At 39.1% G+C, this 18962-nt stretch overlaps 1 protein-coding gene across 1 annotated transcript in view; it reads left to right on the top strand.

Moving 5' to 3' along the window:
- Positions 1 to 18962, top strand: part of LOC109842570 (uncharacterized methyltransferase At2g41040, chloroplastic) — a 22927-nt gene extending 3965 nt beyond the window's left edge. Inside the window, exons 2-9 of the mRNA XM_020411430.1 lie at positions 8153 to 8338; positions 9180 to 9280; positions 9364 to 9504; positions 10691 to 10772; positions 14802 to 14995; positions 17076 to 17187; positions 18510 to 18623; positions 18708 to 18962. Of these exons, the coding sequence (XP_020267019.1) occupies positions 8153 to 8338; positions 9180 to 9280; positions 9364 to 9504; positions 10691 to 10772; positions 14802 to 14995; positions 17076 to 17187; positions 18510 to 18623; positions 18708 to 18845 (1068 nt within the window). The 3' untranslated portion in view covers positions 18846 to 18962. The remainder of the gene's footprint in view (positions 1 to 8152; positions 8339 to 9179; positions 9281 to 9363; positions 9505 to 10690; positions 10773 to 14801; positions 14996 to 17075; positions 17188 to 18509; positions 18624 to 18707) is intronic.

Here is an 18962-nt window from a genome sequence, read left to right as displayed (position 1 = left end):
CCCAGAATCAAACTCTGGTGTCTTTTTGTACGGAAAAAGACTAAACCGGCAGCGCGTGTTAGGCGCAGACTTATCCCTGCTTAGGATTCGGGATAAACTTCCATACCTGTGAGGCACAAATTTTGGGATTTGAAAAAGGTGGTGTCTTCTCTTGGGGCAAAGACGAACCCGAAATGGGAGAGGAAGAATTTTATATTCTATCTCCCGACGCTGAAAAGAAGAATTTTATATTCTATCTTCAGCTGGAAAGGAAACTCGAGGTGGCACACCCCCAGAATCCGAAAGGCTCAAACAAACTAAGAGTGGGATCTCCACTCCGAGAATCAAAAAGATTCGGATAACCCTAACTGTCGGAAGGTTTGATTACTGAACTAAAGATGAATTTCTCGTTTATCGAGAGTGAATTATGGTTTTGACCCTAACTGTAGGAAGGTTTGGCCAAACAGGAGTTTGAGGTGACCCTAACTGTAGGAAGGTTTGATCACTCGATTTGAAAGTGGACCTCTCGTTCATTGGAGGAATCGAGAGGGGATTTTGGTTTTGGTCCTAACTGTAGAAAGGTTTGACCGAATGGAAGGTTTAAGACGATCCTAACTGTAGGAAGGTTTGATCGCTTGATTTGTGGACCTCTCGTTCATTGGGAGAATCGAGAGGGGATTTTGACTGTGGTCCTAACTGTAAGAAGGTTTGACCAAGTGGGTGTTTTGAGACAATCCTAACTGTAGGAAGGTTTGATCGCTCAATTTGTGGACCTCTCGTTCATTGGGGGAATCGAGAGGGGATTTTGACTGTGGTCCTAACTGTAAGAAGGTTTGACCAAGTGGGTGTTTTGAGACAATCCTAACTGTAGGAAGGTTTGATCGCTCAATTTGTGGACCTCTCGTTCATTGGGGGAATCGAGAGGGGATTTTGACTGTGGTCCTAACTGTAAGAAGGTTTGACCAAGTGGGTACTTTACGTCCAGACTCTAACAGAGAGAGTGTTGAGTGCATAGACATGGTGAGAATGGGAGTTCTTATTCATTACATTGCTGTGGTTTTGGGAACTTCCCATTACATAAATCGTCCACCCCCAGTTTCCTCTGCGGAACTGGTTCGGACATTATTATCAGTTAACTAACCGGGTTATCCTTAAGAATATTAGCTTAATATTCTCCAGGAACTTCCCGTCAAAAGTGGGGAAACAGTTTAGACTCATATACCTATTGGAGTATCAGGGAGTAGTTTAACCTCTTATACCGGTCGGAGGATTGAGAAACAGTTTATACTCGTATACTCTTTGGAGTTTTAGGAAGCAGTTTATACTCTTATACCGGTCGGAGTTTTGCCATTCTCAATTGGCTTACCTCAGCGTTATGACGCCGGCTTCAACCAAGGTCTGAATGCTATTCTTGAGAGCAAAGCAATCCTTGGTGGGATGAACGACCCTCCTGTGGTATGCACAGTACTTTGGGTCCGTAGTGTTGTCAGCTTCCTCCTGATTTGTGATAGGTGGTAGCTTGATCTTGTTACCTTCAAGGAGGGATTCGAAGATGGCTGGAACGTCTTCGTCCTTGAAGGAATACTCTCTTTGGAGTCTCGGACCCGAAGTCTTTTGCTGCCTTCGGGATTGCTGTTGTGACGCTTGATTAGCACCACCAGTAGCTGCAGGTGTTTTGCCCTTACCACGAGAGGCGAAGTTTGAGTCCAGAGGATTAGCCGTCGGTAGGTTCCTCTCGGCCTTCTTCCTTCGGAGGAAACGTTCGGCTTGTTCACCGCGCACCTTCAGATCCTTCCAAGTGTCAGACGGTGCTGTTCCCATTGCTTCCAACACGTCCAACGCAAGGTTGTTGTGGCAAGTTTGGAGGATGAATTCCTCTGTGATCGGGTCCCGGCAATTCATCGCCTTGTTCCGGAACCTTTTGACGAAGGTGTCGACTAACTCCCCGTCCTTCTGCTTCTCATCGAGCAATGATCCGATAGATATCTCGGTGTCGTCGTCGAAGAAGTTGGCCAGGAACTTGGTCTCCATGTCATCCCAGCTGTTCACGTTTCCTGGCTTGAGGCGGCGGTACCAATCGAAGGCGGCTCCGCGAAGAGTGCCGACGAATGACCGCACCATCAGAGGCTCATTGCCGGAAATAATACCCAGGTGCGATTTGAAATAAATCAAATGCTGAGTGGGGGAACCCTTCCCATCGAACGGCGTGAAGTTGATTAAACTGAACTTCGCCGGATAGGGGATCGATTCCCATTCTCGTGGGTATGGACAGGGAATGCCTGTTTTCTTCGTCTCTTGAGCGGAGATCAATGTGTTGATTTTGCTCTCGAGATCTTTGATCTTCAAGTCTTCACTTGTATCTTCGTTGGCATCCTCGTTACCACCCCCTGTATTGACAGGAGGGTTATTGGCATTGTGAGCTTCATCCCTATCTGCGTGCTCCTTTTCCTGAATAATCTGGTTACGGCGGTTCGATTCACTTTGCTGGTTCCTGAATGCATGGATTTGCTGCTCATGCATCTCTCTCATCTGCTGCATGGCCATCTCCATCTCGAATTTGAAACTTTCTTTCTGCTTAGCCAAAGCGTCTTCAAGCATCTTGGCCATTTCTTCCGCGCTTATCATAAATGACTCGCGGGGTTGTCCTTCGCTGGACACTGTATTGTCCGATGCGACAGCAGAGCAGGAATCCGATTCTTCATCTTCCGAAGGCAATCTTGTCCGAACCCTACCATAAGTTCCTCGTGCGATGGCTCCGGACTGCAGACGGGTTACACGCCGGGACGCTTCCAGAAACGATTTGAGATCAATCTGTGTCGATGTCTCTTTGCTGGTCATGTTGGCGGTGACCCTCGGAAATTCTCCGTCTTTAACCACCGTTCTTCTTTGCCGGAAACGCCTATACCTTGGTTTTGGCGTTTCGGTGCCGAGCCTTTCGAACACTGAAATTCTCTCGGGGACTACCTTGATGCAGTTGCATTGAGACAGTACCGCCCGAATGAGCTTTGAACAAGGGCACTGAGTTTCCTGTTCTCGGGGACTCCTCTTTCTGGTTCTGTTCGTACCCCCAGCACGATAGTACAACTCGTCATTTTGACAGTCGGAGTAACCTATCGTGTGTGGGCACGACTTCTCAGGTATAACATTATCACTATCAGATGATAATGTTTCCATCTGAGGGCGAATTGCCTTCCTTGGACTTTCAAGAGTCACGCGCCTTGAGACATGCCTTTTTGGGCGTGAATTCTCAGCGGGCTCTTGGACCTCAATGCGCAAATTAGCGCGCGCAGTTGCCTTGAGCTCCTTGTCATGTTGGAGGTAGCGGTGACCCCCAGCGTGTTGATTCGTTCGGGGTTTTCTTAGTGGGCCCAAACGTTCTTGGATCGGAGCTTTGCTTCGCTCATCGGGAATTGGACCGAGGCGCTCCAAGACTGGCTTTCTTCTTCGGGAGGATTCTGCATGATCTCCCGGAGTAGCTATGGGAATTCTCGGCGACTTAGCTGGGTTCGCCGGAGGTTGAATTTTGGTTGGAGGCTGCAAAGGTTGCTCCTTAGCCTGAATTGCCGCTTCAGACTTTGGCCTCCAAACTTTGCGAGTTGGTGGCGGCTTCTTGGCCACTTCTTTCTGCAACTTTCTACGGGCTTCTTCGGCTTGAGCCCGTGCCTGCGCTGATAGTGCGCGGCGTTTGCGGATGCGTTCTTCCAGCGTCGAACGATTCCGTTTGACACGGACCCATTCCATTGTTGGCGGCTTGGAAGAGGCGCCGTTCATCTGTTGTTGAGGCTGTTTGCCTCTCTTGTTCTTCAGACCCGCGTTGTAGCGGACTCCGTCGGTGGACTCCATCGCTTTGGCGAATTGTTTGGCCAAGCGTTGGCGTTGCCTTTGGCGGGCTCTCTTTGAGAGAGTCACCGCTCCTTTGGTGACGGAGGAATTGGTTGGAACCAGCTTGATCTGGTTGGAGATTGGTGGAGCCTCATCTGACGCAACTTTGGCGTCAATCGAGATGAGGTCGTCGTTGGTAGCTTCAACTTCTTCGTACCAACGCACCTTTCTGTTGGAAGAGAACTTGGACGTTTTCGAGCCCCTCCGGGTGTTTGGTTTTCTGCTGTTTTCCACCTTTGGGTTCTGTCCGTGATTCGGTTGATTCAGACTCTGATTTGATTCCTGATTTGGCAGTAAGTCGGATTCCTGATTTGGCAGTAAATCCACTTCTGAGTTCGAGTCCGAAACCGGTCTTGATTCGATCGTGATTCGTTCGAGTCCGCTTTCGGTTGGATGACTCGTTGACTCTTCGAACACTTGGCTTGATCCCGCACGCGAATGGATGTATTCCGTTGCTTGCGTGCGATTCGTCGATCTCGTCGCCTCGGAGTCCGAAACCGATCTTGATTCGATCGTCATTCGTCCGAGTATGCCTTTGGTTGGATGACTCGTTGACTCTTCGAACACTTGGCTTGATCCCGCACGCGAATGGATGTATTCCGTTGCTTGCGTGCGATTCGTCGATCTCGTCGCCTCGTTGGTTTGTCGGTTCGTGCCGAGCTGAGCTAAGGGACCTATAAGCAATTTTATATGCCTACAGCTGGAAATGTTCATTACAACACATAGAAAATTTCATATTTACTTCATATATAATAATTTCAAGTATGAGATTAACATTCTATTGCAATAGCAATAAGATATTATATTTTGCAAATAACTTTGCAAGATATTATAAAATGATATATTAATGCAAACTTACAATAAAAGATATTCTATTTTGCACATAACTTTGCAAGATATTATCAAATGATATATTAATGCAAACTTACACTAAAAGTGCAATCAAATGCAAATATATGTTGTCAGTTGTTTTAATTATATATATATTTTATGTTTTATGTAGCCATAATTTACTCTATTTTAAATAACATTTAAGTTCTTAATCCATTACTTACATTCCATAATTTTATAACAAAACTATGTAAATAAAATTATAAATTAAAAAAAAAACCACGTGCATTGCACGTGCAATCAAACTAGTATAATAAAATACATGATGGGGAGTGATGAGGAGAGATAGAAAAATGAATTATTTCCTAAATTATCCTCTATTGTGGAGTGTATGTGATAGTGGAGACATTTGATGATGTGGCAGGTTATGTGGAAGGGAATAAAGTGAATTTGAATTGTCCCCTATTGGAGATGGTCTTATGAGGTTTGGTGCATACACATATATTTATAAATTATACATAATGTTATTTGAGAGTTGCTGTTGTAAAATAATTGTATCCTTCGAGTACCCCTTACTAGATTGCCAAAATAAAAATGAATAGAAAACTATGCTTGGTTATTGACGGATAGGGGTTCTTCATGACGTACAACACATAGCGAATAGGTATAAAATAGTGCGTTTGTGTTGCAAAAGAAAATATCGTCACGCCGATGCCTTTCTATATTATGCTATAGTGAAAATATTCTTTTTCATTCTTAATCTTTCATATACATTATAAATATACGGGGCGAATAGTTTAGAGAATCCTTGACTGATATATATCATATCATACTCCCTTTAAAAACACGAGTTCGGAAAAATCTTTTGGTAGATAAAAATACCCTTAAAACTCAAATACTAACCCATAGACCTAAATTATCTAATCCCGCTTCCTTTTAACTAACCTCCAATCAAAATCAAAATTTCCGTTTACTGACTGACTTTTGATATATAATATGCATGTATATTATTCAATTATCTCATACTTTGGCGAGATTTTTTTTTGAACTGTTGTAGCCACTTTTGCATGTAAGCCCTTCATATCTAGCTATTTTCATGTTTACTTAATCCTAATGCTAGGAGAATTTTAGATCAATTCAATTTAATAGTCTTTATGAATTTGTTTTATCTTTTAAGTAGGAGTTGGATTTGTTCATTATGTATATTATTCAATTATCTCATACTTTGACGAGATTTTTTTATTATTTTTATTTTTGAATTGTTATAGCCATTTTTGCATGTTAACCCTTCAGAGTTGGATTTGTTTGTTATATCATTGTAGAGTTACTATTATCATAGAATTCTTTAATAGACCACGTACCTTATATATATTGCTCATCTTGCACCAGTAAACATAAATGCAAACAAATTAAGTAAGCCCTAATTAAGCTTGTTGAATATTATTATTTAAATAAAACTCTATTTATAATTGTTATCCTCTCACATGTAACATAACGTATCAATATATATAAACCAATAAATTACAATAATTTTCTAAGCACATTCGCCTCCTTCAATAAGTATGTGTCTTTGTTATTTTTTTCTTATTAGACTAGATTAGATTATTTTAAGGTAATTAATTATATTGTATGTTTGTATATTTTATCTTTTTTAAGATCAAGAAATTGTAACAATTTTCACGTTACTTTCATCTCCTTCAACAGGTACGTGTCTTTGTTATTTTCTTCTTATTAGATTAAATTAGATTGTTTAATCAATATGCATATATATTATTCAATTATCATATGCATGTAGAACCAATATATGCGTTTAAAAAAAATTTAAGTAATATTTTTAAATCCTATATCTTGATTATTGACAGTGTTATATGTATATGCACGAGTTCGTGAAAATATTTTGGTAGACAAAAATATACTTGGAATTCAAATACTAATCCATAAACCACAATTATCTAATCCCGCTTCCATTTAACTAACCTCTAATAAAAAATTCCCCTTATATATATTGTTCATCTTGCACCCGTGAACATATATGCAATCAAATTAATTAAGCCCTCATTAAGCTTGTTGAATATTATTATCTAAATAGTACTCTATTTATAACTGTTATCCTTTCACATTCAATATAATGTACCAATATATATAATCCAAGAAATTACAATTATTTCCATAGCACTTTCGTCTCCCTCAATAGGTATGTGTCTTTGTTATTTTCTTCTTATTAGTTTAGATTAGATTATTTTAAGGTAATTAATTATATTGTATGTTTGTATGTTTCATCTTTTTTTAGATCAAGAAATTGTAATAATTTTCACAGCACTCTTATCTCCTTCAACAGGTATGTGCCTTTATTATTTTCTTCTTATTAGATTAGATTAGATTGTTTAATCAATACACATGTATATTATTCGATTATCATATGCATGTAGAACCAATATATGCGTTTAAAAAAATTAAAAAAGAATATTTTGAATCCTATATCTTGATTTTGGAAAGTGTTATATGCATGCCACAAGACAAGTAAAGAGATTTCCCTCTCAGTTTTAAAGAGTAAATTGTATATAACATCCTAAAACTTAAGGGTATTTTCCATGAAAGCCCCTAAACTTTTCAAAACTTTTCTAGAAACCCCTAACTTAACATCATCTATACAAGACTACAAATGAACAAGAAACCTCTTTGTGATAAATAAATAAAAACATTATTTATATATTTTGGTTGCTTGTGATTTATTTATGATGTTAAATGATTATGTAGCTAGCAGAGTATTGGGAAGTACTTAAAAGTGTCTGGTGACATATAATTACCCCTATTAAAAGTTAAATGATAGTATTCTTGATTCTTTTTTCACTTTTCTATGAAAAAATTGGACACTATCCCTTGAAAAATGTGAAAAATTACAAATACCTAAAAAAGCAAAAATCACAAACACCCCTATAAAAAATATGAAATTATAAATGAATCCTTTAAAATCTAAAACTTACTAACAACTCCTTTAAAAATTCAAAATTTACACGCTACCTCCTTAAAAATTTCAAAAACTACAAGTAGGTTCCTAAAAAATACAAAAAATATAAATAATTTCTTTAAAGATTTAAAAATTTCCCACAAATCTTTTGACATTTAATAATAGGGCTTTTTCAATATTAGTCCACAAATCTTTTAACATTTAACCACGTGCATTACACGTGCATAAAAACTGGTAGAAAAAAAACCGGCAGTATGAAGCGAGTATAAAACTAGTTGAAGAAACTTTCTAAATAAACCCATTCATAATTTTTTTCTAAAAATAGATCCCCTTGAGTTCCTATTTAGGAGGTTGTAAACCCCTAATTATAATCATAAATTCTAACATTCTATGCACTAAATAGTCGGGGTTGACAACCCTGACTATTTAGAAACCGGATTAAGACAAAATTAATCTATTTTTGTAAAAAAAACTCAAGGGGTTCTATTTTAGAAAAAAAATTATGAACGGGTTTGCCCCCCCGCCGCCGTCACTGCGGTCCACCGATACGTGGCCTTCAAGATTCACACTCTACCGTCGGATTCCTTCGGCTCTCGCTCCCGCTATCAACTCGGCAATCGTCGGCGATCCGATCGCAAAGTCCGAGCAAGTGCCGATGCTCTTGCGCTGGAGCCTGTGGTAATTCCTTTTCCTAATTGTTGCCTAGGGTTTCCATCATTATTTATGAATTCCTAATTCGACGTGTAAATGTCTACTTTATGATCTAAATGCTGTTTAGTGGTTTACTTCCTCAATTACATATGTTCGATCTATTGTTTATTGACATTTTTCTCACTTGACTTCATAGTGCTGAATCGCTTGTGGATTTTCCATTGTTCTCTCTGACCTAATTCTTAATTTGCACTAAATAGCTACTGACCTAAAATTTAGGGTTTCTTTTGGAATTACATAGGTTTTTCATCATTTATGGTAGTGGCAATCTTGTACTTACTGGATTGGCTCAAACCTTGGATGTGTTCAGGGGCAGTAATTGAATCTGTCTACTTCATTTTTTTCTCGTCACTGATCAAAACTTTAGCTCATAGCGGAAGTAAGCAACGCGTTCCGTTGGATCTTAAACAATCCTACATTTTATCTTGATGTGCAAAAATAGGTGCATCCAATGAATCACCCCTGCTTTGCACATGTTGCAGTTGCTCAATCTCCACCTCGCCTTCCATTATGTACACCACACTGTCCCTGATGAAAGAACAAGGAATCTGAACAGCTAGGAAATTTCACGGTGAAATTGCTGTACAGTTCCCATATAGAAACAGGTCCCATCTGTATGCGTCAGTATTCATTTGGAGATCACTGGGTAACTTGGTTTTCTGAAACTATGTACCCGTGCCTGGCTTCTCTTCCACAACCTGCTCCATACAGTAACCTATATGTTATATATATTTTTATTATAGTTATATGGTCTTGTTAATGTATATATTATATGTTTGATATGTTCTATGGAATGTCCCTTCTCTAGGAGGCCAGAGTTCCACATAATGATTCTACAGAACTTGACTTTTTCTCATGTCCCATTTGCTATGAACCACTGATAAGGAAAGGTCCTCCAGGTCTAAACTTGTAAGTAAATTTGTGTTATGGTTGGAATATATGCAATAAATTGTTAGTTTTTGTGCCAAAACATTTCGTTTCATGGTTCGCAGGGCATCAATTTATAGATCTGGATTCAAGTGCCAGAAATGCGACAAGTCATTCTCCAGTAAGGATGTCTATCTCGATCTCACTGTTACTGCAGGAACGACGGAATACAATGAATTGAAGCCTGCCCGAACTGAGCTCTTTCGGTATAACATTAATTTGAATATTAATATTCATGACTTTTTTCTGATGGCGGCTTGATTTTATGTTTGCGGCAACATTTAAGAAATTCGGTGTACTGACTGGTCTTTCTATGCTCCTATTTGATTTCGTTTGAATTCCTTTTCTCCAAGGACTAGCAATTTGTTTCTTCTTTATTGGGTTCAGCATTGGGTTGCACATTGTATTATACTCCCAGATTCCTTAAAACATAATGTTTGAGGACTAAAAGTAACCCTAGGAGAACTTGGTTATAAGCAATTAAAAAGTATAGGATAATGATTAACTTAGTTGAGGAGATAGTCCTTGACAAAAATTGCATGGAAGAATGGGATTCATATGGCCGACCCCAAAAATTTGGGATAAAGGCTTTGCTATTGATGTTGTTGAGACACCGTACATTTTTTTTACCTTTAGACCAATGCCAAATTATCTAGAGGACACAATAACTGGCAAGTTTTGTTCGAATCTTTTTCCCAGTGGATGGTGTTCCTATGCGAACAAATTGAGGTTGAGCAAAAGCGCTAACTGTTCCTTGGAATAAAATGCCAAAAATAGCCTTAAATAAGTGTCTTGTGTCAGTTTCAAAAATAAGTAAAAGTATGAAGTACTAATCGAAGTGTACAAAACTCTCAAGCTCTGGTTGTGTGAACAATTTCACAGACCTTTTGAAATATGTTGATATCAATAAACCCTATGCAGGGCATAGTGCAACCAAAATGATGTAAACAACAGATTTCACTGTATTTTCCTTAAAGGGTTTGTTGATTCTAGCTTAAGTTGTCAGTTTGCAATAATAAACGCCTAAATGTTAAATACCTGAGAAGGTTCAATGCCATACACATCTTCATGCTAAAGCATGCTTTTGCAATTCATCTCATTTGAATATTTTGACTGCACCAGGGTGTTGATCTCTGTACGTTATTCAGTGATCTATTAACCTGTGAAAACTTAATTTGTTTAACATATAAATTTCATAACAGTTACATGTTCGATTGTTAGTAGAGTTTTCCAATGAAAGCGGGTGATTGCTTACAAAATTCTTTTCATTAACCGCTTAGGTCTGAATCATACTTTTCATACTGTCCAGATGACACCTTCTTTTGGAATTAATTGTTTGTGAAGACATTAAACTGTTCTGTTTTCTTATAGTTTGCTTTCATTCCTTTCTAGGAGCCCACTTGTATCATTTCTGTATGAAAGAGGATGGCGTCAGAATTTCAATCGGAGTGGCTTCCCTGGTCGTGATGAAGAGGTATTTTCCCCGCATATCTTTATTTCCCTGTCGATTATAGCTAAAAATATCATGCCTTTCCTTTCCTGTGCATTATTGCAACTTCTTTGTGAATTTACTACATCGAATCGAAAGATTCTACATATCTGTTTTATGCTTGTAGGCAAATAAAATTGCGTTTATACCAAAAATCAGGAGTTAGCCTATATAACTCCGCCTGAGCGTCTAAGCTCGCAGGAACAAAGCTCATTCTGGCTTGTTTGTCTGAATCAAATGGGCCAAGTCAAGTTCGCCTGAATGCTGGACTTCGCAGGCGAAGCGAAGTTCGCCTGAACATTGGGCTTCGCCTAAAAAGAACTGAGCTCGCTTGAATGCTCAGTTCGCTAGATCGCGAGTTAGCTAAGCTCGCCAGCACGAGTTAAGCTTGCTTGAATGCTTAGCTCGCCCGCGCAAGACAAGCTCGCCTGTAGGAGGTTCGCCCGCACGATCCAAGCTCGCAAACAAGGTTTAAGCTCGCCTGAACGCTTAAGGGGGGTTCGCCTGTCAACCTCGCCTGTTCGCCTAGCTCGCATGCAAACTCGCCAGGCTTGTCAACTTCGCCTGAAACTCGCCAGGCTCGCTTAGCTCACCTACGAGCTCGCCTAGCTTGCCTGAGCGGTTAAAAAACACTTACTTGAATTGTGGAGGTGGTTACGCCCACTTCTCATGATTTAAGTGGTTGGTTACAACCATCATTCTCTATAAATAGTCATATTCGGCTACAGAGAAGGGGATCTAGATCTTCAAACTCTTTTTGGGCTTTTGACTTTTTAGCTGCGGAACTTTTGAGGGAGATTCAAAAGAACCGAACTATTGCATTCTTGTGCATTCGGCTTTGATATTCAAGCTTAGGTAATCAAACTCTTCTACCAAACTTCTATTACACGCTGAAGTTAGATTCGTAATTTCGTTCAAATCGTCAAAGGGAAACCAACTCGACTCGAGCATCGAGGGAGACATCCTATCGCTATCAAGAACCCACGTTAAACAAGGAGAGATTAGATTCATTCTCTTCGCTTCTGTGTAAAATCGATTTCGATTTGTAACAAACAATTTAATCAATACAAATTTTAAGATCCATTTTACAACAAACAGATAATGGCGACCACAGTGGGAGAGACCATTCTTTCAAATGAGATGGTGGTGACGCAATTTGACGAGATTGCTGCAGGGACAATTGTTGAGTCCTTCGTCATTGAGTTCGATCAAGCGAAGTACGAAGAATACTTGTCTTCGGTTTCCTCTAGTGGCAAGACGTCACATAAGTGCCGCAAAGTGGTGCGTGTGGCTCAGCCCCAACCGGCTAAGGCTAATGAGCCTGAAAGCTCTACCCGAGCAATCAATGGGGGTTCTAATTCCCCCAAGCCAATTGATGTCGATCAAAAGGCCAAGAATGTAAGCTAAGAGGTTGCTCGATGGGTTGTCAAGCAACCCACCCAAACGCATGTTCATCTTCTCTGAATGGTCCACGGGTCCTTACAACCTACTTGAAGATGATGGTGTCACACCGGAGACAATGGGAATGACTCCGGAGGCGGTGGAAGTGGAGGCCTTCCCCTTTTCTTTTGAGGCGAGTGACTTAGTTCTTGGTGCCATGTCGAAATCAGAAAGTGCGCTGAGAAAAGAAGATCTCTTCTCTCAGAAAGCTTGAGCGAAAGAAATTCTGAGTTTGCAGAATTTTTTCAAGGAAGAGTACGACGCCTTTATATAGCCATGAATCGACGGTTGAGATTTGATATCTCAACCGAGGCGACGGTTCAGATCGAGAAGAACGGTTCGTATCCGACTGTTCGAAATGAACGGTTGAGATTAATTCTCAGATCCGACGGCTCAGATCCATCATCCAAGCGATGAGACGCTTCGGATTCAAATCAGCAGTTGAGATCTAATTTTTTTAAAATAAATGGCCATGGTTTCTCATTGAAACAACGACTGAGATTAGAGATCCAAACGACGCAACGGCTCAGATCGAGCGTGTGAAAACGAGAACGCCAGTCAGGTCGCATTTAATGAAACCTGACACACCATCACCGCTTACCAGGTACACTCCGAGGCTCGCCTGTTAGCACGTGGCTCGCCTACCATTGCTTGAAGATCGCCTGCAGTTGTCTAACTCGCCTGCAGACTCAAACTCGCCTACAATGCTAAGTTTGCCTGAACACTTAGCTTGCCTAAATTCATTGAGCTTGCCTAAAGAGCTCAACTTAACTAAAGTGATCGAGTTCGCCAGTAAGGTGCCTAACTTCGCCTGAACCAATGAACGATGATCATTTTTCATTCAAAGTATTTTAGACCCTATGCAACCTGATTCGGTCTGAAAACTTTAAAGAGGGTTTGTAGGTAAATAAAATTACCTTTATACCAAAAATTAGGAGTTCGCCTGTATAACTCCGCCTGAGCGTCTAAGCTCGTAGGAACAAAGCTCATTATGGCTTGTTCTCCTGAATCAAATGGGCCAAGTCAAGTTCGCTTGAATGCTGGATTTCGTAGGCGAAGTGAAGTTTGCCTGAACATTAGGCTTCGCCTAAAAAGATCTGAGCTAGGGGTGGTAAACGATCGAATCGAATCGAATACTAAGGTGTTCGTATTTGTATTTGTTTAAAATTATCGAATTCGAATGTGGACTCTAATATTCATATATCTAGTTTTTCGAATCCGAACTCGAATACTTGGTATTTGATAAATATTCATGAATATTCACGAATACTTATCGAATTTCAAAGTATATTTATTCCGCTAAAGAATTCTATTTTCAAATAGTATTAGAATTCATAAATAAAATTTATTCCTTTATAATATATGATATATATATATATATTTAAATCAAATTTTTAATTAGAAAACATATTTAAGATTATTTAATTCTTAAAATCAGTATATAAAACTTAAGTAGAAATTGTATGTTGGTTAAAAATATGACACCATATGTGCAATAATACAAGTAATAAGTTATGATCAAAATTTAAACGAATATTTAACAGACAAACGAACGAATATACACCTGGTTAAATTCTATTCGTTAGTAAACTCGAATACAAAAAAATATTTGTTTAGTGGTAAATGAACTACCGAATCGAATATGAGCGAATACTTATTCGAACAATTATCGAACTATTTGTTAATTATTTGGTTCATTTCCACCCCTAAGCTCGCCTGAATGCTCAGATCGCTAGCTCGTGAGTTAGCTAAGCTCGTCCGCACGAGTTAAGCTCGCTTGAATGCTTAGCTCGCCCGCGCAAGCCATGCTCGCGTGTAGGAGGTTTGCCAGCACGATCCAAGCTCGCCAACAGGGTTTAAGCTCTTCTGAACGCTTAAGGGGGGTTCGCCTGTCAACCTCGCCTATTCGCCTAGCTCGTTTGCAAGCTCGCCAGGCTCGCCAACTTTTCCTGCAAGCTTGCCAGGTTCGCTTAGCTCGCCTGAGTGGTTAAAAAAGCACTTACTTGAATTGTGGAGGTGGTTACACCCACTTCCCACAATCTAAAGGGTTGGTTACAACCATCCTTCTTTATAAATAGCCATATTCGGCTACAGAGAAGGGTATCTAGATCTTCGGACTCTTTTTGGGCTCTTGACTTTTTGGCTGCAGAACTTTTGAGGGAGATTAAAAAAAACCGAACTCTTGCATTCTTGTGCATTCGGCTTTGATATTCAAGCTTGGGTGATCAAACTCTTCTACCAAACTTCTACTACACGTTGAAGTTTGATTCAAAATCTCGTTCAAATCGTCAAAGGGAAGCAAACTCGACTCGAGCATCGAGGGAGGTATCCTATCGCTACCAAGAACCCACGTTAAACAAGGAAAGATTAGATTCATTCTCTTCTCTTCTGTGTAAAGTCGATTTTGATTTGTAACAAACAATTTAATCAATACAAATTTTGAGATCCATTTTATGAAAAACAATGCTAATTTCGTGATATATATAGGAGGAGTTATGTTTATTTTAACTGATTAATAAATATTCATGTAGAGCCACATCTCCCTATATTTTGATTGTTTTTAACTCTTGACAGTTTGAAATGGCTCAAGATTATTTCAAGCCTGTGGCGGGTGGTTTTCTTGTAGATGTGAGCTGTGGGAGTGGCTTGTTTTCAAGAAAATTTGCAGCATCTGGATCGTATTCTGCTGTTGTAGCATTAGACTTTTCTGAGAATATGCTTCGGCAATGCTATGAGTTCATCAAGCAAGATGACATGCTTTTAACGACGTAAGTGGTTTAATGAGTTTCAATTAATTTGATAGTAATAGTAATTTGTTCCTGATAATACTCCAATCGTGCAGCAGTTTAGATCCTTGATAGTGATTACTAGAAAAGATAAATCTAAGCTGTTGGGTGCTTTTTTCCAATTGCATGCTATCATCTATGATACTAGAAAAGATAAATCTAAAGTTTCAAGAAGGGTGAAGCAAAGTGCGCATATCTGGCTGACCCTCTAGCCCGAAAGGGTTATGCGTGGGGTTAACTATTCATTAGGAAAAGAAAGCCTGACATGAACTCACCCGTATCTCTAAAGCACATCCAAATATAAAATGTTACTTTAATTACTTGTTGAAGGAGCATGACCTTCCCTTTAACGTAATTGTTAGAAACAAGGACTGAGATCTCCAGTTTTCTCTGAACGTTCCTTGTTTGATCACAAAATATACAAAACCCACGAGCTTTAAATACTTAAACAAAGCACATGGTCATGAAGTCCCAGCACATACCTCTGTCACATGCCACCTTCAAGTTTTGTTTGTATTATAACTGGCCAATAATGGCCCTGAAAGGCGCTTCTTACTTACATCTGTTAACTTTCTATGTTTGTCACGAAAGAGCGATATAATAGTTGAATCAATGATCAATGCATTTCTATATGAAATGACAATATTAGTTGTAAACTTTCTTGTCTCCAGACATATCAAACACTAACCGAGATGTAACGTGAACTATAGGCTCACAATGTTATTTGACTTCTCATAATTACATGATTTGTCCACTTTCCTAATGTCGAAGCCTCTTATATTATCTATACTATTGTATCTTTTCAACTGTTGCAGACTTACAACTCTTTACTAGAGATGTATAATATCAATTTCAGATACAATTTTATGATTAGTGATTAGGTTAATGGAGAGGTAACCCTTGCCAGAGCTGAATAGAAGAGACACGTAGCCAACCCTAAAAATATGGCATAAAAGCCTTCTTGTCATTGTTATGTGCAATTTTCTCATTGCTTTATCCAGCAATATTCTTCAAATGTTTTAAAAAGCCTCTGCTTAGTCCACCTAGACGTCCGCCTAGGCCTAGGATGTACCTAGGTTGCCTGCTTAGCGCCTAGTGGCTACGTGGTTCTTAGGCTGACACATGGATTATGGGAGCACCTAGGGAAGCGTGTGCTGCTCGCGTGGATTGCACTCTTTAGGCCTTGATCGTGATCTCCTCTATTGCAGCCTCTACCTCCTCCAACCTCCTCCAAACTCCTCCAGCTTCCAACTATGAACATCTCCTCTACCTCCTCAGACTTTTAGTAAAACCTCTTCCCCACGACTTAACGAAGAAAGAAATCTGCATAGGTGTTAGTCCGACACCTTAGCTTTCTATAATATTTGCATTTATTATCCATTATTGTAATTATTCCTATCATGTGTTTGAAAAATTCGGTCTATCCGTATGCCCATGATGTAAAGTATCCATTTCCAGTACCTGTAACAGTGCAACTCAGGGGGCATGTTTACTCAACAAGCTTTCTATCAATTAAAGGTGCCGATTGAAAAGATTCAGTTTAGCGATGATTTTTTTGGGTCAATGTCCCTTTGCCAAAGAAAAGAAGAAAACAAAAGTGGAGCATGAAAAATAAAACCTGTTAGGAATCAAGTCATGTATCACACATAAAACAGAACATATATCTTTAGTGTCCGTATGCCCATGAACAGCATCAATTGAACCTGATGCAAATGGAAGCCTTGAAACATCTGCTCTTACAAGAGCAAGGTTTCTGTAAATTGCAAATATAAACACCATACTTCACGACTGTGTGCTTTGTTTAAGTATTTGAAGTTCGTGGGTTTTGTATATTTTGTGATGAAACAAAACATATCTCTTGTGTAGTTCCACCCGTACGTCTTTCAGTTGCAGGATTAGATTTTCTCTTTGTTTTCCCCTTCCTTACCCATGTATTTGACAAAAGGCAACTGTCTCCCTTCTGTTTATGTTGCCGCTATCTGTAGTTTAAAACTCAAGTTTTAGCAAATCTGTTATTGAAGTAGACTCTTACGGTTATGATGTTTATATTTGCAATTTACAGAAACCTTGCTCTTGTAAGGGCAGATGTTTCAAGGCTTCCATTTGCATCAGGTTCAATTGATGCTGTTCATGCTGGTGCTGCTCTACACTGTTGGCCATCTCCTTCCAATGCGGTAATCTTCATTTGGCTCAACTCTCAAAGATCCTCAAATAATTGTGTGGAGAGCTAATCACATTTTCTGGAAGCTACAATTTGCGAGTTGACACTGTGGCTCCTCTCGACATTTGGTTCGAATTAGTTTTCAGATTTTGATGAATGGTTCATGATCCTATCATATCCTAATTCTTTAATCATAATTTTCCATCTGTTGGCTTTCATTATGGTTTATAATGACCACCACACGAGTCATTCTGGAAGATACTTGTATATAATCTAAAACTTCCCTTTGAAGTTTATAATGGTACATTACATTTGCTTTAATTAATGGATACATAACATAACACTGCCAAGTTACTGCTAGTGGGAGGTTGATGCAAATGCCCTGCTGGCCTACCTAGTTTAGACGGTCTTTAGGTTCTTGGCCTGGTGTTGCTTAATGAGCCTTCAAACTTGCATATTTTACATCTTTCCATGCTGCACTTACCATTACAATTGATACCGCCATTGAATATTTATAAGAATCTAAATCCGGAATCACCTAATTTGGATTTGACATAAAATCCTTCTAACATTGTTCTCTCCTATTCATTTCACCTACATCAAAACCTTTTCTCAGAAGGTTTAACTATGGAGGAGAGCTATATGTTAAAAGGCTCTATGTCTTGTCAAATTTTGTAACCGTCTTTTCAAGTTAATCCTCTCTGGCACTGAATTATTGCTGAGCAAAATTATGGACAAGAGAGGGATTTTCCACAGGACAGTTAGGGTTTAAATACATAACATAAACTTATCTGGCAATGTGGCTAACTTCATTGTACCAAAGATTATATTTATTTACTTTTGTCTTCAAATTATTTACTGGCATTTTGTACAAAGTTCACAAAGCATATGATAGCAACCGTCTGTCAGACATGTTAACGGAAGTTAGTGATACATCTCCTTAGAACTTTAAGATTAGCAACATACATGTAATCTTCGCCTTCATTGTCATTTGGATTGGTTGAATTTAGAGCTCTAATATTGAAATGTACGCTTCATGTTTGGGTTCCAAATTGTATTATTGTACTGTGTGGTCAAATATGGGATGATCATGCATTGCTTTAGTATTTCCTGTATTGAACAGAATGGAGTTTATATCTCACCCGTTTACTAGTATGAGTTATTAAGGGGTGCTTTTCTCCAACCATTGTTAAAACTTCTGCTAGTTGATTTTCACTTCTATATATGCTTTGGTACTTGCTTGAAAAATCCTTCTGTAGTTTTTTTTCACATAATCTATTTTCATTTGCATATTGCTTCTTTGCAATAGCTGATGATCTCCATCATATTTATTAGGTTGCTGAAGTAAGTCGTATATTGCGAAGTGGTGGTGTCTTTGTAGCAACTACATTTCTATCATCTCCCTTGAATACCCCCTTCCCTTCTGAATCATCGAGGCCTCTCAGACAGGTGATCCATTTTTACAAACTGCTTATAAATTGCTTTTTTGGCGGGAATATTGGAGAAAGCTGACAAATAATAATCCCCTTTCAGTTCTTTGGTCAAGTAACCAACAGCTATGCTTATTTTACGGAGAAGGAGATTGAGGACCTATGCAAGTCTTGTGGCCTCATCAATTACACGAGCAAAGTACAAAGGGCTTTCATAATGTTCTCGGCCCAAAAGCCATGACACTATAGTGAAAATTCTACTATATACCAAAATTTACCGGATCATTCTTTGTAATTACCTGTATAAAGAAGTTACAGTTGAAGTGTGGTACCATATATGGTTTTGGGAATTAGTTCA

The sequence above is a fragment of the Asparagus officinalis genome, chromosome 5, assembly GCF_001876935.1.
Source record: "Asparagus officinalis chromosome 5, Aspof.V1, whole genome shotgun sequence".
Lineage (NCBI taxonomy): Eukaryota > Viridiplantae > Streptophyta > Magnoliopsida > Asparagales > Asparagaceae > Asparagus > Asparagus officinalis.
This window is presented reverse-complemented; position numbering and strand designations above follow the sequence as displayed.